The sequence below is a fragment of the Carettochelys insculpta genome, chromosome 9 (genome assembly GCF_033958435.1).
Source record: "Carettochelys insculpta isolate YL-2023 chromosome 9, ASM3395843v1, whole genome shotgun sequence".
NCBI lineage: Eukaryota > Metazoa > Chordata > Testudines > Carettochelyidae > Carettochelys > Carettochelys insculpta.
In genome coordinates this window covers 14,176,168-14,200,132 of record NC_134145.1, presented here as the reverse complement: position 1 = coordinate 14,200,132, position 23,965 = coordinate 14,176,168, and the positions used below count along the sequence as shown (strand labels likewise).

The following is a 23,965-nucleotide window of genomic DNA, read 5'->3' as shown; positions in this document are numbered from 1 at the left end:
GTGTGTGTGTGTGTAAAAAATGTAAACTGCCAAATATTTTAGGCAATGTTCTGATCTGAGCTGGTGGCTTCACTCTGTCTTCCCATGAATGAAAACTAAAGGCGAGATTTATCACTGGTGTAACTCTATTGACTTCAGCAGGGTTACTGTAGTAGCAGTTATAGCCACTATGCAAAATACTATCTACCATATGCTCCCATTGATTAGTGTCATATCTTATCCCAGGCCCGGGGTCTGCAACCTGTGGCTCTGGAACCACATGTCTCTTTAAGGACTTTTTTTTTTTTGTGGCTCCTGATGCTATAATTGCAAAGTTAAAAAACAAAGCAAAACAAAACAAACACCTGATATTCTTTAATATTTTAGTGAACAGCTAAAAGCCCAACAATGAAAAATTCATATCTAAATAGCAAATGATATGTGATCTCCAAATACTGGATAACTCCCCCTTCAATATGTGCAGTGCTTTGTGGGATATGTGGGTGTGCTGTTCATAAAATAGGGGTTACAAAAAGTGTGCTTTAATGTTATTTATTAAGGACTCTCAAATTCACATGCATTGCTACTCTTGAATTATTGAGTGTTTTACCAAATTCGAAAAAAAGGTTTCCTCTTGATCTTGGGGTTAACAACCCCTGTCCCAGATCTAGGCAGCTCTTAGCATGTCTCGGTTTGCACACTCTTTCCAACGCACCAGTTTCCACCGTTTTGCGGGGCTGGGTTGTCACACTGTCTTGTACGTCTCTTCGTTCCAGACTGGCAGGGAGTCCAGGGTGACCAGCAGCTCCAGCTACCATTTGTCTTAGTGCCTGTAAAATGATTTTAAAAAAATACATTAGGTTATAGGTTTCATTCCACAAGCGATTCTCAGCTGAAACCAAAATTGCTTTCTTGGCAGTGGCATGCTGCACTGGAGAGCTGGTGTAAAGTCAACTTAATATTCCTATTGGAGTGAGTCAGAGACTTCAGTGATAAACTTTTTCTTTAACCAGAGTTCTAATCCTAGCTCTGACATTGCTTCCTCCCTCTGCATCCCTGAGACCTAATTAGCATGGAGGATTGTTGCAAGGATCAATGGCACTTTGAAAATAGCGTCATCTAAATATTTACCCTATTCAGTCTGGTAGTTCATTGCTTTTTATTTTGTCTCTCTGATAATTTGATGGCTGACCTCTCTCTCCCAAGCAATTTGTGATGTGTCTCAGTGTTTCATCTGACTCACCTCTAAAAGGCTAAAAGTTTCAGTCTTGTTCCAGACAGCTCATCATAGTAATGCTGCCTGGAGAAGCTCAGCAGAGATTCTTTGTGGAAGGGTCAGTTCGGGGCTTTTTCATTATGGTCTACTCTGACTTGTCAGCAGAGTTCAATACTATAGATTATGGTGTCTCTTTAGATTGATGGGAGCACATGATGGGGCTGTCACTGCATTTATTTTTTATTTACTCAACTGGTCTCTGTGTATCACAGACACTATATTAATCCAGTTGGGTTGAAGGTTGCTCTGAAATCCTGATGGGCCTAGATGCTTTTGCTATCTGTATTACCAAGGCATGAGTCTTCCAATGTCGTGGACCCCAGGCCTACTTCCTATTGATTTCAATCACTGTTAGGCACCTAATGGGATTTTCAAAAGCACGTAAACGCCTATCTATAGCTTTAGGTGACTAAATGCATTTGAAAATCTGACCTTTAGTCACTACTAGCATCAAGCATCCTAAGTCTACTCTCCCTCTCTCAGGGTTTTGCACTATAACCCATCACTGTAATACCTACAGTATCCTCCTGCGTAGCAGAGGTCCAAAAGTGGATATCACATTAGCTCATGCAAATCAGTTTCTCAAGGGCACCTGTGTCAGATGACTCAAAGTCTAGTTCCTTCCAGCAATGCACAGATCAATGAAGACCATCTGGGTGTAATGGCTCCTTTCAGTCTCCATAGAGATCAGCGTTCCACCATTTAAAGGCAATTTCCACCTTTCTGCCTGTTATCATTTCTGTCTGACACTGAAGAGTTGATCCAACCTCCAGTCAGATCATATTTCACGGGCTCAGTGCAACTTACAGCTGCAGCTAGATGCTTGGGTTGGGTCAGGCACATTTCCCCAGGCTTGCTGGTGATTGATTCCTTTTCATGATGTGTTTGAGATCATGCTGGTATCCATCAAAGAAGGACAATTTAATCTGACTTATTGTAGTGACCGATACCTGCCTTCTATACATGGAGCAGTGCATCAAGGCTTACAAAAGCTGAGCCCTTGATGATACTCATGGAGCAGGGCAAAGACTCTGGTTACTAAACCTTTAGCCAGCTGCTATTCCTCAGGTCACACTTTGCTGTCTCTGCCAATGTGTGGTGCTGATCCACCTCTAACTTTTAAAGCCTCCCTTGTTTAACCTGGTTTATTTATAATAATGACATGAACCATTAATTGTACTTATTTGTAAAGCCCCTAAGAGGGCTTGGCAAATGATTTAGAAGTGAAGGGTTGACTGACAAATGGATTCAAATAGCTACCCCGTAACAATGCCCAGAGTGAGAAAGCAGTTCATATTCCCTCCCCCTACAAAACTGCTGCCTCTCCACCAGGCCTGCAGGTTGTTGTCCTACCTTTGCGTTTGGTCTGCTCACAGGCAGGGCCCTCAGACCCCGGTGCGCACTGACAAACACAGGCATTCCCAAGAAGGATGGGTTCCGCGTTGTTCTGACAAGGGCCACAGTGGCAGGCATTGAACTCGGCTAAGTAATCGTCCAGAGCCCTTTTCAGGTTTTGTCTCTTTGTTTCAATATTCTCAAGGTTGCTTCTGCGGAGGATTTCATGTATGGGCTGTAGCTGCGTGGACCAGAAGAGAGGGTGTGGCTGTGATGGACTGTAATTGGTTTGGTGGGTGGACAAAGTGGGGGCTTCAATTTAATGGTTATTGTTCAGCCGATAGGTTACTGCAGTCATAGAGTTTGGGACATTTATTGGAGAAATCCAGAGCCAAAGAAACCAGTTGCTTACATAGACATATGTACAACATTCAGGCCTGCCAATGAAGCGGGGGAGGTGGCAAAGAGAGCAGGCTGTTTCTCCAGGGCCCAGCCATTCACAAGGGCTCAGGGCTCCCAGCCGCCATTACTGCTACTGAGCTAGCAGTGGCAGCTGGAAGCCCAGCGTTCTTTAAATAACCACTGGAGTCCTGTGCAGCATGTTCTGGGCAGTGCTGCCTGTAGTAGGGGATGTGCACTCCAGACAGCACTGATGGCCACCTGGATTAGGCCTGTTCCAGCCTTGATCCTGTCACCTGAGGCCATGCCCTCCAGGGGGTGGGGTCAGAGCCATCCTTATCCCACTCCTACCCAGATTGACCAGGGCCCAGTGAGCCTGTCGGTCCCACTGACAATATTAGAGGTGGCTAAAGCCCTTGTAATTTTGGAATGATTTCAGTTCATGAACTTGCATGCACCCCTTTGATTCTGCTTCCAAATAAGTTGTTGGCTTTTAGCTCATGTAGTCAAGGCACATTGCTTTAGCTCTGAAGGTCACAGGTTCAATCCCATCTGCCGACTGACCCAGCTCTGTCAGCTTTACACTTAGAAAATGTTTTCTCAGGATTCCTATGTGGCTTTAAGAAAGGCTTTTAAAAAATAAAATTAAATTAAAAAACAATGTGCACAAGACCCTTTAGCAAATAAAAATGAGCTAAAGATAAGAGGCATTCAAGTGGATACAAGTGCTTATTGGCAGCCTGAACTCACTCCTGTTCAGCAAGCAATTGCAGTGCGCCTAAAGCAGCCAACTGGGAGATTGCCAGGTGAGTTACTAGAAAATTGCAGCAAATTTTGCCCAGAGATGATGGAAATTTGTACTGGAGGGTGGATAACATGCAGCAGAATGCTTAGCTGTGACTGAGAGTGGTTGTGTTTAAACAGACCATTTTGTCAACATGGCAGAAAGTTCTGTAATTTCCTATTTATCCAGTGAAGTGTAGCTAATTCCTGCTTCTGGGTTCCTTTCTACCTTCTCACTAATTTCTACCCCCCGCCCCGTTGCCAAAGTCAGAGGGAGATGTTCTCTTATGTTAGAATGAGGGAAATGGCAACTGAGTAGCACAATGCCATATCTGTACAATTACCTAGATGGTCCCCATTTCATTGGACAACTGAAGCACTCAGGGCTCTGTAACACTTTGACTGTAATATCCTTGTTTCCGTCTATTGGACACACAAGATTTGGAAATATTCTGGTTTTGGTCCCTCCTTGGTCACGAATAAGCTACTTGTAAATGAGTGAAAAACCTTGCTTTTCCTTATCAAGAATGCAAACACCCATGGTTCATTGACATCAGTAGGCCTCACACAAGTCACAGACCAGGTCCTCTGAATGGAGAATCCAGTGGCAGTAATTTAATTGGTTTGACTTTAGGTGAATCTGAAGCCTAATCTTGTGATGTGAGTGCACTTAGTCAACTACCATTGAGCTGCGTGTCCTTGTAGAATAGTCACCCATAATGTCCTATTCTTGTTAAATAAACATAGGTGTCAGGGCGACAACCCTGGGTTTACAAATCAGAGGTGAGACAATGGCAACAGCCTCCTCATATTGCCCCATCAATGTGCTTCAACTCTGATCTGAGAAGACAGATCACCTGTTGAGGTACGATGATTTCCCATTTCCATGTTCTTGGCACCTCAGTTGAAAAGAGGTATTCTTTTTTTCATAAAGGCATGGAGTAGAACCTAGGAACAGCCATACTGGATCAGACCAATGGTCCAGTGAGCCCAGTATCCTGACTTCTGGAAGTGCCCAAATCTAGGCCCTTCAAAGGGAATGAACAGACCAGGCGACTATCAAGTGATTCATCCTCTGTCACCCATGCCCAGTTTCTGACAAACAGAGGCTAGGGGCACATCAGAGCATGGTTTTGCATTCCAGCTCAGCCTGGCGAATAGCCATGAGTGGACTTATGCTCTGTGAACTCTTTTTTGAGCACTGTTATAGTTTTGGCCCTCATAATATCCCTGGCACGGTTCCACAGGTTGGCTGTGTATAGTGTGAAGTACAGGTTGCACCACCCTCTTCTGCCAATCTCAGGACCTGATCCATCCAGAATGAGGGAATTTCCAAGATGAAGGGAGGTCCCTTGTCTTTTCTCCACCCAGCCCCAGCAGCCTCCTTATCTGCTGCTGTCCCAACCCTGCTCACCTGCAGGCCCAGCTGCTGGCCCCTAGTAGATTGGCTCCAGCACTGGCTGGGAGCCAATTCCAGCTCTTGCTGAGGCATCTCCAACCAGGAACAAAAGCCCCTGGCCCTCCCTGCACAGGGCCACAAGCCCCACTGTCACTGGGCTGGCTGCCACCCACCCTTCTCCCAGCAGTCTCCCAGCCAGGGCATTCCGATCTAGTAACATCCTTGGTCCTGCTGGATGATGGATGTTGCTGGATGAGAGAATTCTGGTTTTGAGAGGGGCAACCTGTAGTACTTCCTTTTCTTTGTTTCAAATCTGCTGCCTATTAATTCCATTGAGTGATCCATAGTTCTTGCGTTATGTGCTAAGTAAATAAGATCTCCCTTTTCATTTCTCCACACCAGTCATGATTATATAGCCCTCCATCAAATCCCCACTAATCATTTACTTTCTAAGCTGAAAAGTCTGTCTTTTTAACCTCTCCTCCTGTGGAAGCTATTCCATACCCCTAATCATATGCGTTGCCCTTCTCTGCACCCTTTCCATTTCCAATATAACGCTTCTGAGATGGGATGATGAGATCTGTATGCAGTACTCAAAAGGTGGGTGTACCATGTATGTACTGAGCAGTAGTATGATATTTTCTGTCTGGCTATCTATCCCTTTCGCTAATGACTCCTAACATTCAGTGCTGTAAGATTCTTTTGTAACTCTTCACTATCTGCTTTGAGACCAAACTATTTTGAAGAACTGTGTCTCATCTACAGTTTTTAACTCCAACCATTTTAACCCCCTTTCCAGGTCATTTCAGATAGCCTAAAACTAGAACTCTTGCTGTTGAACAAATTTATATTACTATTTATAACACGTAGGAGATAGGTATTTGTTAATACTCTCACGAATTAGACATCCAGAGCTGTATGAAAAACTGCTGCAGTGATTGAGCCAGAACTGAATTAAAGGTAAATCCATCTGAGCCTTTTTTTTCCTGTTGGCATTTTACATTTGGTTTCTGTAGGCAGTTTTAAGTTTTGTATGGAATTTTTTTAGGTTTCCCAGTTGATTGCAAGTAAATTATGTAAAAGGTAAGAAATTCTTCAGTGCCTACCCAGCAGTATAATCTACCCAATAATACATCTATAGCTAGAATATTCTATTCTCTATTTGCTATTTTGCATCAACTTTAAGAGCAAATACTGGACCTGGCTCCGTGGCCATAAGTAGGCAAAAATGCAGAAGAACGAGATATCTATTTTGATATGCAAATAGTGCCCACCACTGTGATATCGAAGTGCAGGGGAGCAATATTGTAAGCAGTGCAAGAAGCCAAGGCAAAGAAATATCCTGAAGCCAAGTTCTGTACTGTCATGCTGCAGAGGAGCAAATATGTCTATGGGAGTGGAGGGGATTGTGAACACGGCCACTAGGCCTGTAAATTGTCTTTACACCCCACATGGGATCGCATGGGGAGCTCATGCTGCAATAGAGCCTGTGATCTCTATTAGCATTTTCAGAGTGGCTGTGTTGGGGAAGATCCTTGCCCTTCACGTTTCTTTTTGGTTCCCTATTTAACTGAGACAACACCCACTTCAGCTGTAATGAGAATAATAGTGATTATGTAACCCCCCCGCCCTGAGGGAAACCGTTCTGTTGTGCATGGGGACCCATTAGAAAGTACATTCGGCTCTAAGCCAGCATTAAGCATCTTGTCTGTCTCACCTTGGATGCAGTTGCTAAGAAATACACTCCGCAGTGTGGCATGCCTGAAAGGTTACCAGATCAGCAGCCCAAAACATTTAATCTTGTTCTCTGATGGGATCACAATGAAAATATGGAACGATCTGGTCTACTACACTTTCATTCCTCATAGCAATGGAGTTTCTTCAGCTGCAAAAAGTCTTACCTCGAAATCAATAATAGTAGGATTATATTTCAGTGACCTTCCCCAGTGGCGATACAGATTGGCATTCCAACTGCTCAAAAGCCCGCCACTTGAACCAACATCTCCCCCTTGGATCCGAGGAATAACATCTTCCACTACTGCTTTATGGCTTCTATCATCTGGAAAGTTGAATTACAGCTATGGATTAGTTACTATTTCCACACATTCGGTAGTAAGAATGTGATTCAGAGGATGGCCACTTGCCCCCGTGAAGGCCCTCAGGCTGCACCACTAAAATCAATCGGTAATTTGGCATTGACTTCAATGAGCCTAGCGGCAAGCCCCAAACAGCCTACTCCTTTATTACTAGCTGGCTTCTGATGAGTTAAGCATTCTAGGTGCTCTAGTCACGTGGGCCCCACTGTCAGTGTGCCACCTTGGGCCCCAGAGGATTGATCGTGGTGCGTTGTTGAACACTGGGTAAGTATAGACATAGGCCCCACTGTAGCATGCCACCTTGGGCCCTGCTCACTGTCCGGGTTGTGCTGTGGGCCGCCCATCACCTGAGCCCTGCTGTCAATGTGCTGCCTTGGTCCACACAAACCCTTTGGCTGGACCCAAAAATTGTCTAAACTCTCTGGCTCAAATTCTCTCTGACCTATACAATGGACCCAATATGTGAGGCAAATATGGTTTTATAGCACCTTTGTCCTCCCCAGCCTGTAGGCAATAATAGCAAAACTTGTCTCTTGCATCACATTTCATCTGTAGATAGCAACATGCCTTTACAAATCTTGCTAATTACCATTATTTCCCTACTTGTTTTTTTGTTTGTTTAGAGAAGCAAAGAGCCTTGCCTGAGGTCACATAGCACATCAGCAGGGAATAGTACACAGTTCCTGAGTCTAAATGAAATACTTGAAGATGGAAAAAAATTCAGACTGTGGAAGACGTAGGCAGGGAGAGAGAAATACTGTACTCTATGGAAGAAATTAGACCTACTGAGAAGGTTCCATGTTAATGTTTTTTCCTACAGAAAATGCATTGTCTGCAAAACTGAAATGTTATGTAGTGTGACAAAGTCAAGTTGGACTGCTGCAAATGAGTGGTGGAAGACAGAGATTGGTAAAAGCCCTTTCCCCCGAGTTACCTCAGGTCAGTTAGGAACACCTAAGCCCGAGTAAGGGCCGTGTAAGACCTTTTATAATTCCTGTGGTGTGAAGTGGCTGCTGACGGGATATTGGCAGTAAGGAGATAGATTTCTTTAGGGTGCAAGGGTGTTCTCTTTCTTGCAGGGGAAACAACCAAAATTTCTTTAGGGTTCAAGGATGTTCTCTTTCTTGCAGGGGCAGGGAAAGCTAGTCCCTTTTGTTTTTGTGTTTGTAAATTGGTATCCTTTTTTGGTTGGTAGAGATGTACTCCTTTAGTTTTCTCTGAGGGTTGGTCTACACTAGGGAACAAAGTCAATCCCAGATACTCAGTTTTAGCTACACCATTAGAGTAGCTAGAAGTGACATATCAGGATCGACTTTGTTCCCAAGTGAATATCAGGGCTGTTTGGGCTCGTGCTGATATTCCTTACTCCACACAATAGTGTAGAGTACCAGCGTTGACAGGTGAGCCCAGAGAGAACAATTTTGCCATTTCTTCACAGATGCGGCAAAATATAACTCCTGAGGGTCGATTGCAGTGTATCGGCGCCCAGGTGAGTATAGACATACCTTGAGACCTACCCTGAAAATACCGACAAATAAACACAGATGGGGGAAACAGCACAAACCATCTCTGGAGTGGGGCTGATTTACTCCATACTCCATCTCCACCAAAGTGCTAAGTCTGATGAGATGGAGGAGGTGCCTTGCCACAGTGAGAAAATTTCAAATTTCCCTTGGGAGAACTGCAATGAAATATTTTGTTTTGGGTCAGTTTCATCTGAATCAAAATATTTTGGTTTCCTGAACTGAAACAAAACATATATTTTTGACTTAGTTTGACCTCAAACTGTATCTGCATATGGTGCAATGATGTCTCCTAGGAGTTGCAGTTTGGGTGCTTCATCTTTCCCACAAAATATTTTGATTTGAGAATGTCAGTTTTGTTTCAGTTCAAAATTGTCCAATCACTGCCTTTTCCAGATTGAAACATTTTGTCCCATTAACATTTTTGCTCATTTAAATTTGTGTTCTGATTTGGGGGAATAGTAAATATTGCAATATTGGAATTTCCTGTGAGCTGGAAATTCCACTTTTTGATCAGGTCAAGTTAAAATAACATATACATATACATATGGGGCAGATCCTCGGCCACTGTAAATAAGTGTATCTCCACTGATGATTTACAGCAGCTCAGAATTTTGACCTCCCATATATAGGGCCAAGTTATAACTATCCTAACATTTGAGGTTTTGGGCAGGGAATTGGTCAAACCCTAATGCATGTTATCCTTTAGTTAGAGATTAAAGTGAATCTTCCATGAAAAAAACACAAATTTGAATAATAGGGAAAGGGTTTGTGAATTTGAATTAATTTTGTGAACCCTATAGCCCAATATTTTTTTGATAAAACAAGTGCGGTGGCATTTTATAGACTAACAGATTTTTTGGAGCATAAACTTTTATGGACAAAGACCCACTTCATCAGTTGCATCTGACAAAGTGGGTCTTTGACCATGAAAGCTTATTCTCCAAAAAAACTTAGTCTATAAAATGCCACAGGACTTCTCACTGTTTTTGTGAATACAGACTAACATGGCCACCCGTCTGATATTTGTTTTGAGGCATTCATGAAACTCCTTGACCCTCACCCATCTCCACTTTAAACCATAATCTAACTACTTACTTGCACTTCCAGATCCAGGGAAGTCAGAAATCTGCTAGCAACAATGGGGGTAGCACGCCAGATTCACTGCTGACCTCAGCGGGTAGCACTCCGCAAATGCACTTTGACCCACTTACATCAGAGGTAAATTCAGCTAAAGATTTACTAGTAAGGCAAATCTATTCTGTGTACTCCCTTTTCAGGCATCATACCAGTGTTAAGGAATCCTTTTGACTCGCAGTCTTTGTATGATATTCCTAATGATGCACTTATCTTTGACTTTTGGTATGTGAGGCCAGCTGACAGACCAAAACAGGAATTTACTGATTCAGCTGTAATGTCTGTAAAACAAACAAAGAAAAAAAAGACAAACAATAATGTCAGATAATAATAATAAATAATGGCATTTTTTTCCCAGTGGTTCTTACAGGTATCTCAACCAGTCATACAGAGATGTGGCACACTTAAGGAAGCCAAAAAAAGTATCATGATAACTGAGAAACTGTTCTCAGTGGTGTCAGATGGCAGAACAAGGAATAATGGTCTGAAGTTAAAGAGGGAGAAGTGTAGGTTGGATATTAGGAAAAACTACTTCACCAGGAGGGTGGTGAAGCATTGGAATGCGTTGCCTAGAGAGGTGGTGGATTCTCTATCCCTTGAGGTTTTTAAGTCCTGGCTTGACAAGGTCCTGGCTGGGATGACTTAGTGGGGGTTAATCCTGCTTGAAGCAGGGGACTGGACTAGATGACCTCCTGAGGTCCCTTCCAGCCCTAAACTTCTATGATGCTATGATATATCTGCAAGTGTTAAGTCCAAAAGGGCAAAACACTTGCCTCCATGGATTTTCTTCTAAAAGGAAGCTGGAAAATCTCAAATCTAGGAAGGCTTGTCATATATCAGGTATTGTCCTTTCTGTTTAAATTCTGTTTCCATATGGGCCAGCTCCTTATCTGGAGTTAATCTATTCAGACACAACAAACATCAATAGACTTATGCCAATTTTCAGCAACTGTATCTGGTGCATACTTCAGAATATAACACTTAATCATCTGCACACTGACACTGGTGTATTAACTGCATAACTAAATAGAAAGTCCCAGAAGAGAGTGTTGGTGACACCTTTAGCCCTTTTAGAGAAATGTGGCCTTAACCAAATATGTTTTTCTGGAATACATTTGTCAGAATCCGAGCTGATGTAAATTCACATAGCTCAGGTGACCAGCTGATGAGTTGACCCCATATATGGATGGATGCTGGAAAAAAACTTCAGTACTGATAAAAGCTGCCACAGAATTACAGTAGCATTTAGGTCAATTTGCATGCACTGTTTAGTGAGATAAAATGACTGACTAGACTAGTAACTTCAAAAAAATTAGCAATCATTCATCCATTGGAAATCACTGAAGGTTTATTGCATGCTGTTGTATTTCTATTAACAACTATTGTTGTATGTATTGTAAAAAATATAGTCCTGTGAACAAGCTTCAGAGAAGAGAATTGAAATAACATGGTTTCAAGAAAGCACTTTATATGTACATTTCTTAGGTCAACAATCTGAGAATCATAGAAGATTAGGGCTGGAAGAGAACTCAGTTGATCATCTAGTCCAACCCTTCACTTAAAGTAGGACTAATCCCAGCTCAATCATTCCAGACAGGGCTTTGTCAAGTCTGGCCTTAAAAAACATCTCAAGATGGAGATTCCCTGAACATGCGAGATGCTGAGCACCAGAAATGAGGAAATCTGCCCCCTGAACTCCTGTGCAAGTTGATAGGAGACAGAGCATGCCTAACACTTCATTTCTCATTGACTTCAGTTGGAATGGAGGACCTTATTGCACTTACAGGTCTGGGCCCTGAGCAAGAGTAAACATGCAGCACTCAGATACAGGGACTAAAATACTCAACAACAGTAAACAGAAATGGATAAACTTCATTCACCCAAAGCGACATGAACGATTGCTTATCTCGGCGTTGAAGTGCCATAAAATTAAAGTTACGATACACTCTGATTAATTGATTCATCATGGCTCCTGCTGAGTAATTATGTTTAGCGAGGGTCTGTCAATACAATTTGCAATTGGTTGTAGCATAGACTGTAGATCCAGTCTTGATAAATATTAAAGTGGTTATTGCTGCAAGAGGGTGGTCATACAAAGTATTGGCTCTTTGGAGGAGGGAAAACTGTGACTGTTTATCATCTGCTGTAATTTTCAGATAGTTGAATATATTCTAGTCAGATTTATTACTGTATTCTAAATAAATCATAAAATATAACAGTTCTTGACATACTATTCTGTGCTGACTTCATCTCCCCTAACTGTTCCTCTGGCTGTTAATGAATTGAACAACATTTCTGCAGTGTAATAAAACAACATTGATTTATTTTAAAAAAGGAAGAATAAAAATATTGGTGGCCTAAGTCACATGCTGCTAAGCCTGATGCTCTTATTCATTTTTATTTAAGCAGATTTTCACTTCAATGGGATTTTTACCTTTGTTCAGAAATGCATAGTAATAATGGGATATTTAGCTTACCAGAGGACAAAGGCCTCATTACGATTTAGTGCTAGTTTATGCAGATCAGTGTGGTTCACATTTTAGTGGTATATTTTTGTAAAAACAACATACTGGGCCAGGTCTTCAGGTGATGTAAATTCATTTGATTACAGTGAAGTTGTACGGATTTACAGCAGCCAAGGGTCTACTCATACAGCGCACACACCATGTAACAACATAGCATGGAGACTACTCAGTCAGCAGGACGTCTGCCCAGTAGCCATGCATGGTATACTACAAGCCCTACACTGGTACTTTAAGCTATAGATGCCTACATAACTTTCCATGACGTGCAGTGGTCACTCTTAATCCATCAGCACATGCCAATTACCCCCACATGGCAAAATCTGAGGGCAGGTCCACACTGAAAGAGAACCTTAATTTGGTCTTTCATGCCATCTCTACTGTGAGAAGTGGATGAGTGAATGCTCCTGTCAATTTCTCTTACACCTAACAAGGGGCAGGAGTACCAGCACTAATGGGGGCACCCTGTGAGTTTGATTGTGTGCCCTCTCCAGTAGGACATCAAGCTTCCCAGTGGTGAAGACCTACCTGGAGACTTGGCCGTTTCCATCCCTATGGGATATAATGCTGTATCAGTTGATAAATGTTGAGTTTGCAATGGTATTCACTATAGATGGAAATTATACAAGTATCCTACATTAGAATGAAAATTATTTCTCTTCTGGGGCACATTTTTTGTCTCTCGCCAAACTCCAACAACCCCCATTTCTAAAATAGGGCACCTTGTAGCAGTAAATCTCATCTGAGATATACAGTAAGCATAAGATGAAGTAAAATAATAGCCCCTGTCCAGCTGCGGTTAATTAATCCTCTCTTTTAACTTGACAGGCTGATTCTTAAAGTCTTTCTTGCCAAGACCTTGGATATGTCTTTGTCATTCACCCTTCAAAGAGCTGAGGATGCAGCGCATTTCCAAGAATAAGGACATGTATTTCAGGAGATATGTACAAATCTTTTCTATTACTGAGAATTTTTGTAACATGCTCTGTGCTCTGAATCTGTGTATGTACATATGCCTGAAGTACTGCAGGCCAGATCCTAAACTGGGGTAAAGTTCCATAAGCTGAATGGAGTCAGTAAAGCTGATTGATACCAGCTGAGCATCTGTCTCTCTGTCTTTTTACTGTTGCTATACTCACGGTCTCCATCTTAGGCCACCAGGCTGAAACTAAAGTAGAACCTTTAGGAGATGATACAGATGACTAATGCTCCTTGAATTACTTGATGCATAAGGACTGTGGTATCTTTCACCCTGTAGATGACTTTGCATCTTCACTAACAGTCTTGTGCGACTATGTCACTCTGCATTCTTATTCTTGATTAGAAGAGGCTTTATGTTTCAACTACCCAGAAACTGACGTGCATGCAATCCACACTGCAGATGATACATTGCAGAAACATAATTTCCAGGCATAACCACACAGCTCTGCACACTTTTGTTGCTTGAAAGCTGGCCCAAGCAGAACTCTGCCATTCTTGAAATTACAAGCCATCCAGCACAAAATGGCAGCTGTAAGGCCAAGTACAATGCATTATTTACACTAGAAGGCATTTGTTTTGAATGCATAGATGATGGCGACAGACCTACCACAGCATTTTGCGTGAGGTAAGGACAGTGGGGGTTGCTCTCCTGTCAATACCAGCTACTCTTCTCTTCTTGGTAGAAAACCATCATCAATGGGAGCAAGCTTGGCGATAAGTCAATGGCCAGTGAATCAAGTACTGCCAAGATGATCTACCACATAGTGTAGAAAAGGCCTTAGTCCCGTAAGCAGTGGTGAGGAGAAATTTGGTGTATGTAGACTAGTCTGGTGTAGGACATTTTAGATGGTGAGTGAATGTGTGTGTTTTCTGGTGATACATACAGTCTAGCAGTGGCCATACTCTTGCTCCATGCTGGGGCAGATGAAAAGGGAGGAAGCCAGCAATTAATTTTAATATTTTACAATAATATTAACCAGGATTAATATCAGCAGGGATAGTCAGAGAACAAAGTGATGAACATGGAATGTGTAGTGTTAATCTAACCTTTTCTTTCCATTTCATCTTTGTTAACAACAAGGATGTATTCGAAGATGCCTCCCATAGTCCCAGATGTCATGAAATGGGTACCATAGTCATTAATAAATCTGGCATACATCCCATAGTTGTAGTGTTCTGGAAGCTCCATCAGGGCCTGAAGCAAGTTTTCATCCAGAACTATGTTCTCCCGTCTCATTCTGAACCGAGCCGTCTGTACCTTTGTTATGGCTCTAATGAATCCTACATTCTGCAGGTAAAACAAAACAGAAATTAAAAGGGAAACATGCCTTTTTCCTGAAATATGAGCCTTTAGTGGCTTTTGAATCTCCGGGCTCCAGGGCAGTTGCTCCCTTTTTTCTCTCCCTGTTGGTTGGCATGGACCTTACTAGAGGGCCAAGCCACAAAGAGGAAGCTGTATATTTGGGAGTAACCAGTGCAGCAGCAGGAGATAAGACAGTAGAAGACACTGGTGGAACTACCCGCCTCCAGCTCATTCAGCAAGAGGCATGGTGAGTGAACCTTGTGACACTGCCCGTGAACAACTCATCTTCTAATGCAACCACAAAATGGATAATATCAAAACAAAAAAGCAGTCAAGTAGCACTTTAAAGACTAACAAAATAATTTATTCAGTGGGCTTTCATGGGACAGACCTACTTCTTCAGACCATAGCCAGACCAGAACAGACTCAATATTTAAGGCACAGAGAACCAAAAACAGGAATCAATTTGGACAAATCAGAAAAAAAAATTATCAAGGTGAGCAAATGAGAGAGTAGAGGGGCAGAAGGCTGGGGGGAGTCAAGAATTAGATTAAGTCAAGTATGCAAACAAGCCCCTATAATGTCCCAGGAAATTCCTATCCCAGTTTAAACCACGTGTTAATGTGTCAAATTTGAATACAAAAGAGTGTTCAGCAGCCTCTCTTTCAAGAGTGTTGTGAAAATTCCTCTTCAGTAACACACAGACTCTTAAGTCATTAACAGAATGGCCCACTCCATTAAAATGCCGGCTAACAGGTTTGTGGATCAGGAGTGTTTTTATGTCTGTTTTATGCCCATTAATTCTTTGTCTAAGAGTGTTTGAAGCCTGTACAATATACAAAGCATCTGGGCATTGTTGGCACATGATGACATTATGATGTTAGTTGAGGAACATGAGAATGTGCCCGTGATTCTGTGAATAACCTGGTTAGGTCCAGTGAAGCTATCTCTAGCATCTGGGCATTGTTGGCACATGCTAATTGTTGGCAATATGCTAGTATATTTATGGCTGACCTGCAACAACGATTCCTCAGCTCTCGTTCCCTATTATCTTTCTTCTGCTTAAGATACATTGATGACATCTTTATGATTTGGACCCATGGTATAGAGACTCTAGAAGGATTCCACAGAGATTTTAACAATCTCTACCTCACCATCAAATTATGCCTCGATTACTCCACATGAGAAATACATTTCCTGGACACTACAGTACAAATCAAGGATGGCCTGATCGGTACCACACCATACCGGAAACCCACTGATCACTATACTTACCTACACGCTTCCAGCTTCCATCCCGCACACATAACTAGATCCACTGTTTACAGTCAAGCCCTTAGGTACAATCACATTTGCTCTGATCCTACTGACAGAGACCAAAAACTACAAGATCTTTACCAAATATTCATAAACCCAAATTACCCACCAGGAGAAATAAAAAAAAACAAATCGACAGGGCCAGACGAATACCTAGAGACCAGCTACTCCAAGATAGGCCCAAAAAGCCAAGAACAGAACACCACTGGTCATCACCTACAGCCCCCAACGCAAACCACTGCAATGAATTATTAAAGACTTACAACCTATCCTTAATCAGGATGCCACACTCCAGAATGCCCTAGATGACAGGCCTATTCTCTCCAACAGACAACCTCCCAACCTTATGAGGATTCTCACCAACAGCCACAGTCCATACTGCAGGAACACCACTCCTGGAACTTTTCCTTGCAACAAAGCCTGCTGCCAGCTTTGTCCACATATCCTTTCTGGAGATACCATCACTGGACCTAACCAGGTTATTCACAGAATCACGGGCACATTCTCATGTTCCTCAACTAACATTGTAATATGTCATCGTGTGCCAACAATGCCCAGATGCTTTGTATATTGGACAGACTTCAAATGCTCTTAGACAAAGAATTAATGGGCACAAAACAGACATTAAAAACACCCCGATCCACAAACCTGTTAGCCGGCATTTTAATGGAGTGGGCCATTCTGTTAATAACTTAAGAGTCTGCGTGTTACTGAAGAGGAATTTTCACAACACTCTTGAAAGAGAGGCTGCTGAACTCTCTTTTATATTCAAATTTGACACATTAACACATGGTTTGAACCAGGATGGGAATTTTCTGGGACACTACAGGGGCTCGTTTGCTTACTTGACTTAATCTAATTCTTGACTCCCCCCAGCCTTCTGCCCCTCTACTCTTTGATTTGCTCACCTTGATAATTTTTTTTCTGATTTGTCCAAATTGATTCCTGTTTTTGGTTCTCTGTGCCTTAAATATTGAGTCTGTTCTGGTCTGGCTATGGTCTGAAGAAGTGGGTCTGTCCCACGAAACTCACCTAATAAATTATTTTGTTAGTCTTTAAAGTGCTACTTAACTGCTTTTTTGTTTTGATAGTCTATAGACTAGCACGGCTCCCTCTCTATTACTATTCAAAATGGATAATATTTTGGATGAAAAAAGTGTGTGACTAGACAAGGAGGCACTGGATAATTCAGTGGTGTCTGCTTACAGATGCTGTGAAATCATTTCAGCTACAACACTATCCAGATAATTCTGTTACTGTTCCTTGTCACAGACCAAGAGAAATGTAAGTAGCAAAAAGAGTGTAAATATAAAAGGGTATCATGAATATTAGTAGATCTAAGTAGTGGGTCACCACATATTTGGCTATGGTGCAGACTTTCAGCTAAAATTAAAGCCTTCCATTTAGTACTATTTGTTTACTAAGATACTTTTAACATGTGCTACAATAGAGGCTTAATTTATCACCATACAGTTTGTATTAAATGGAGCAAGACATATTTGTGATGGAGCTCATCCCCTGAGGACTCTGTTGATGAACATCTTGATGTTTTCCCCTCCTTGGTTACCTCTTTAAGCATTTATTTATATAGTTAATATAGCCCTGAAACAGGAAGGGGCAAGATGATGTGTTCCTTAAGTGTGTAATTCAATTTTATTCCCATTATAATGATTCTGATTGCTTAAATGTAATAAAAACAACAAACAAGATGACTAATGATCACACATTTGCAATTACATGAACAAATCAAGGTACAATTACTGTTGTTTAAAAACAAGTAAGAGAATAAACTAATATGTTGCACTGAAATTGTGCGATGCAACAAGACATGACTGAGAGACCACATGTACCATTGTTTTGTTACCTTTGTATTATATTCTGTGAAATTCTTTAGGGATCCTTTCCCATGCGACAAACTGAAGCCTAGCTGCAAAAGGATAGGCACCTTGGCAACACCTATTTGAAAGACGAAGCCAAATTCACGGGTTTTATCTTTTTTTATGGCATCAATTAAAGACCTCGAATCATCGTAAAACTCAAAAGAAAATCCAGAATCAGCATGAGCCTGAAATGAGAAAAGGAGGCATTACTACAGTCACTCGTAAGGTAATGTAGTTTATCATTAAAACAGCCTGACACTTCCCCTTGCAAAACCCTGCTTATAAGAATGAGGTGAGGAGAAAATACATTTTTGTTTTTGCTCACAATACAATTTGTCTTTGAACAACTTTGTTACCCCTATACTTGAGAGTAGAGGCTTGAAATTTGGCATGGCTGTGGCCTTTGTGTTAGGGATGTTCCTTTTGCCAAATTGGATTAAATTTGACAAAGGTACCAGTCTTTGGAAAAAAAAATAGAGTTCACACATACTCAGTAGAGGCTTAAGATTTTAGCAACTAAAATCTCTGAAGATCCCATTCTCAGTAAGCGAGCTCAGCCCTTGGACAGCTCCTGCTTCTCTCCAGAGTGAGCATGCACCATTCCCACAGAACAAAAAGCCGTCATGTAGTACTTTAGAGACTAACAAAATAATGTATAAGGTGATGAGCTTTCGTGGGACAGACCCACTTTGGATCTGAAGATGTGGGTCTGTCCCACAAAAGCACATCACCTAATAAATTATTTTATTAGTCTTTAAAGGGCTACATGACGGCTTTTTTGTTTTGGTAGAATACAGACTAACACAGCTATCTCTGTCACCATTCCCACAGAGTGAGTGAATAGGGCCTGTCCCAGGGCTACAGGGACCTCAGATGTACTTTTCTGTAAGTGCAGCTCTTTGCTGGGCACTGGAACTAAGAGAGCCTGTTGCTCTTATAGTCTCAGTGCTGGCACCCAGGCAGAGTGGAGGTAAAAGCTGCCTGGTCTGAATACAGAGGGGTGAAAAGTTGGACTGGGAGTGGGGAAAGGAGTAGATTGGGTCAAGATGTCCAGCGAGGGAAGAGCAACTGGGACTGGCTGGGCAAGGAAATTGCAACTGGAAGCAGAAAAAGAACCTGGGACTGAGAGGTGGTGGGAGGGAGGGGGAGAGATTGGGACTTGTTTGGTAAGGAAGCTGGAACTGAGATATTGTGACCCTATGACCCATCTTGGCCAGGACAGTCCCTTCTCTAAAGACCTGTCCCAGCCATTGTGAGCTCTTTTTTTTTCTTTTTCTTTTTGCTCTTGCTGACTTAGTTGATAGAAGAAAATAGGACAAACGCCCACTTTTGTCAAAAAAGCAGGGTGTGGAGGAATGTGCAGGAGAAGGTGAGTGGCGGTGATAGCTCCATGCAGGGGAGGAGTTAGGGTTGGTGTGGAAGGCAGCATTCCTGCAACAGGGCAAGAGCATTGCAGAGGGTGATTGGGGAGCAGGTTTGGACTAGTGGCTGGGGGTGTCCCATTTTCCCTTTGAGAAATAAGGACACTCTAGACTGGGAGCCAAGCTGGGGAAGAGGAGCTAGTGAAGGGAACAGAAAGAGGGCACCAGTTGGTGGAGGGGGCATTACAATTAGATGAGTTCTGAGGAGGGGAGGGAGACTGGGATTAGCTGGGCAAGGAGACGGGTCCTAGGAATGAGGGAGAGCTGCAATGACTGAAGGACTGGAAAACAAGCTCTATATGGAGACACTCCAGGAGCACCATCTATTTAAGCTTATCTAAGAGAAAGCTAAGGGGTGATTTTACCACAGTTTGTATGTACCTCCATGGGGAACAGGAATGTGATAATAGAAGGTTGTTCAGTCTAGTAGACCAATATAAAACAAGATCCAATGGCTGAACATCAGAGCTAGACAAATTCACTCTGGAAAGAACATGGAATTTTTCATAGTGAGGGCAATTGACCACTGGAGCAATTTACCAATGGCTCTTCAGGACTACAAATCTTCACAGGTGGATTTTTTTTTCTTAAAGATGTGCTCTAGTTTGAGCACAACAACTGGATTTGCAGCCAGAACTAATTTAGGGAAGTCCTGTGGTGTGTGTTATTTGAAAGGTCAGACTAGGTTACCATGGTCCCTTCTGGCCTTAAGATTTATTAATCTAAAAGTCCATCTCCACTGTAGGGAGAAGTATGTGGTCAGTGGGAATGCATAATAACATTGAAAGGGAGAAAATTGACTAACAAGCTGAAGACCCATTTTCAAAGGCATCTAAAAATGCAGATAGGTCCCTGCTAGGATTTTCAGAAGTCCCAGTGGCATGGCTATAGAGTTTAAGTTCCTCCACAGTTGACAGACAGTCTCAGGATAGGTTCCTGTGGGAAGCTTAATAAATGTGAGCCCTTCTTGATGAGAGCATTCTCTCATAGGTTCTTAAAGAACGAATCTTTATGTTTGTGACTTTATATCACAGATCATAAGCAATTTAGGCACCTAACCCAAAACTACTTCAATGGGATTTAGACTTGTGGGCCCAGACCCTTGAAGATACCCTACTCAGCATTGCAATGCCTGACATGTAGGCTGCCTACCACCCAGCTGAATCTTCATCCTAAAGCTCAGTGCCCAGGAGACCCAGACAGTGAAGGGAATGAATTAGGCATCTAAGAAAGGATTGTCAGGAGCTGTTTAGGTGCTTTTGAAAAGTCTGCAAGGCTCTCACCTGTATTTTTAGATGCTGAAATATCTTTGCAAGGCTGGCTCTGAGTGATATAACCAAATAACATAGGAAATCCATGACAGAGCAAAAATCTCCATAGCGTCCAGGCTAGTGTCACAACCATTACACTATGCTTCATCCCCTGCTTACTTCTTGTTTTCTGTTAGCACCTAAACTGGGCAATGTACAAGCGGGTAACAAAGATGCATTCCTTATCCCAAAGAGTGTTTAAAAAAAAAAAGACCACAGACAACAAGTAGGTGTAGCAACCTGACAGGAGGAGCACAAGGTAACAGAGATGTTGTGATAAACAGTGGTGAAAGCATGTTAGCTGCTAGGCATGGCAATGATGACTATACCCAGCTGCACAGGAAACTCATTATACTGTTGGGGAGGGGTGCGGGGGGGATATGCCTCAATTCTTCTATGGCTCTTGTCATCCAGACTGCAGATCTCAAAATCCTGCAAAAGTGGGCAAATAGCATCATCCCCATTTAACAAAGGCACAGATAGGTGATGTGACTTATCCAAAGTCACACAGATTGTCACAGCCACGCTGGGAGCAGAATTCCACTTCAGTGCCTTGTCCATGCAACCAGATGGCTTGGGTGATGCAGCAAGGATCATATTAGTTCTTGGATGTAGGCATGCCTGGATTTAAAAATAGTTCTCTTGGACATATTCTTATTGTTAATTATAATGGTTGTTGTATGCACTGTGGGACGAGGTGGGATATATATGGAAGGAATTATAGGAGATCTTAGCTGAGTGGAGCTCGAGACCTGGAATATGAGTAATTGTTCTAACAATCTTTTCTATCAAAAGGTGCAATCCCATAACAGCCACAAAGAATAAGAGGCTGTTCATCCATGGCAGTAGGTCTTCAGTGTTAATACTGCTGCAAATAACTATAACGGGGGTCAGCAAGCCCCTGCATGTGTGCCAAGAGTGGCACACGAGCTGATTTTTCATTGATATGTGAGGCAGTAGCTCAGCCCTGCCCCTCCTCCCCCATGGAGCCAGAAGCTTGCTCAAAGCCAGGCGGACAGTAGATTAACAAAAGACCAGCTAATGCTACCAACCACCTTCTAAAGCTCAGCATCATAATTTATTTAGTAATGAAGCTGTTGTAAGCAGGACTGTTAGTGACTTTAAGAAGTACTGCCAGCCGTACATAGTGGTCAAAAGGTCAAATTTCAGCACTCCGCCTCAAAAAGTTTGCTGACCCCTGAACTATAATATACATCCTCCGGAAATCTACATCACATCTCTAAGGCAAATGTCAGTTCCTAGTACACAAGTGTTGCTAAATTAACTTCTTAAGCACTTACTAGAAATTGATAGACATGAAAATTGTAGGGTTTTCTATAATATTTCTCATCATCGCCATAGTACAAGCGTTCACAGGCGGAGTCATACTTCAGTTCTCGCCATTCTCCGTTGTAAATGTACTCACACTGGCCTCCATAGTACTTAGGATCATATACAAGTTGCTTTACTTCTTGTGTAAGAACATTGTATCTTTAATGGAGAGAGAGATCATCCAGAAATTAACAATGGCTTTAACTGGTGTTATGAAAAATTGTTACCTTTTCCTTTTCTCCCCCACTTTGACTTTACATACATTCTGTTCTCGGGCACTGCACTCTGTGTTGCTTTGGATTGCAATGACTCAGGATCTTTGACTTCATAAATGGGAGGTTTGATTCTGCAAATCTCCATCTTTGTTCTTGCCTTTGGGATCTAAACTAATGTGAGTTTCCTCTTTGACTAAAAATGCAAGAAACAGTCTAAGTTATTTCAGAGTTTGTATTGTAGAAATATAAATATGATATGTAAGACCCTAATTAAATCTTACAGTACAAGATGGTTCTCTCCAGTTCATTTTCTAGCATTTAGTTAAGTAGAGTTATAAAAATGTCCCAAATTATGGGGCTTCTAGCAAGTCCCATGGGAAACCATTTTATAGCCTCATAATCCATCTCACAATCACAAAAAAAGTTTTTCCTGATATTCAAAGTAAATGTCCTGTTTCTCAATTTCATCACTTTTCTCTTAGCTTTCCTCCCATTTGCCTGTTTCCCCTTGGGTGTTAACTTTTTCCATATCTCCCCATCACTTATTGAAACTAGTCATAGTTGGTTCACTTATTCTTTCTGTACAGTTGTTTCCTCCTGCCCTCTAAGCATTTAGATGCTCTTCTCTCAGTTCCCTTCATCTCTTTTGTTAACGCAGCAGCCTGAAATGGAAGTCACATTCTAAAAGTGGACATCGGAGTTAATTCCTCAGACTGAAAATCTGCTTCAAGAACAAGATCCTAAACACTATTACTTTTGTGTGCTTTGCAGAGGGAACTACAAATCACAGAAATCAATGACACTGGAAACAAAATAGATAACTGATAAACTTTTGATAGACCTGTGGGGCTTCTTCCAAAATAAATTTTAACCTATTAGAAGTCTTCCACCAACTTGTGTGACTTTGCATTGAATAAATTGATCAAGCTTATAGGATTGTCATAATGTATCTCTTGTTCTCTTTCACATAAGGATAGCTTACGATATTTTTGAAAAAGATGTCATCACAGAGCTTACAAGTAGGTGCTACAAGGACAGTCCCCCGAATGCTCTAAATCAATGTTCTGAATTCTTCTTCGTGGGGAGAGCAATCAGGCTTGTCAGTAAGACTGTTCTATTTCACCTTTTTTTAATTATGTCCATTAAATAGATAAAGGCATAGCTTAAGGGAGCATTACAACAGAGAGGAATTATTATTACCCTGAGGGACAAACAGAAACATGGTGGAAGGCATGGCTACACAACAAGTGAATGTCAGCAGTTGATCTGTGTTAGCTAACTCAGGCTACGGGCCTGTTTAATGGTAGTATAGATGCTTGGGCTGAAGCCTGGCCTCTGCGTCCGTGCCAGGAGGGAGGGTCCCAGTCCAGGCTCCAGTGTGTGCTCAAGCCTAACTGTCAACACTGCAATCAAACAGCCTTGTAGGCTGAGCCTTGTGAGCCCAAGGGCCAGCTGCAGGTGTTTAACTGCAGCACAGGTGTGCTCAGGAAGGTTAAGTGACTTGTTCAAGCTCACAGAGCGAGTCAGATGCAGAACCTGGATCGGAGGCCAGATCTGTTGGCTCAAAGTCTGGCATCCTATCTGCTACAGCATTTTGCCGTGCCGCCTCTGCAGTGCTTGACATCTGTAGCATTTAGACTGTACAGCCCTTGGGACAACACTGTCCTCCTCCGTTTTGTGTAGGACCATGCATACTGTCAGATCGCGACTCAGAAAAATGATGCTACGCTGAATAAGAGCAACATAAAATGTAATCC

The 23,965-nt window shown here is 42.1% G+C and overlaps 1 protein-coding gene and 1 long non-coding RNA gene across 2 annotated transcripts in view; one reads left to right on the top strand and one right to left on the bottom strand.

Moving 5' to 3' along the window:
• Positions 1 to 426: 426 nt before the first annotated feature.
• C8A (complement C8 alpha chain) overlaps positions 427 to 23,965 on the bottom strand; it is a 34,356-nt gene continuing 10,817 nt past the window's right edge. Inside the window, 7 exon segments of the mRNA XM_075002809.1 lie at positions 427 to 809; positions 2,609 to 2,831; positions 7,073 to 7,230; positions 10,080 to 10,208; positions 14,478 to 14,718; positions 17,915 to 18,115; positions 21,963 to 22,152. Of these exon segments, the coding sequence (XP_074858910.1) occupies positions 658 to 809; positions 2,609 to 2,831; positions 7,073 to 7,230; positions 10,080 to 10,208; positions 14,478 to 14,718; positions 17,915 to 18,115; positions 21,963 to 22,152 (1,294 nt within the window). The 3' untranslated portion in view covers positions 427 to 657.
• On the top strand, positions 8,514 to 13,492 carry LOC142017690 (uncharacterized). Its single transcript, XR_012646574.1, has 3 exons — positions 8,514 to 8,756; positions 9,901 to 10,011; positions 13,278 to 13,492. It is a non-coding gene; the product is annotated as an uncharacterized LOC142017690 (long non-coding RNA).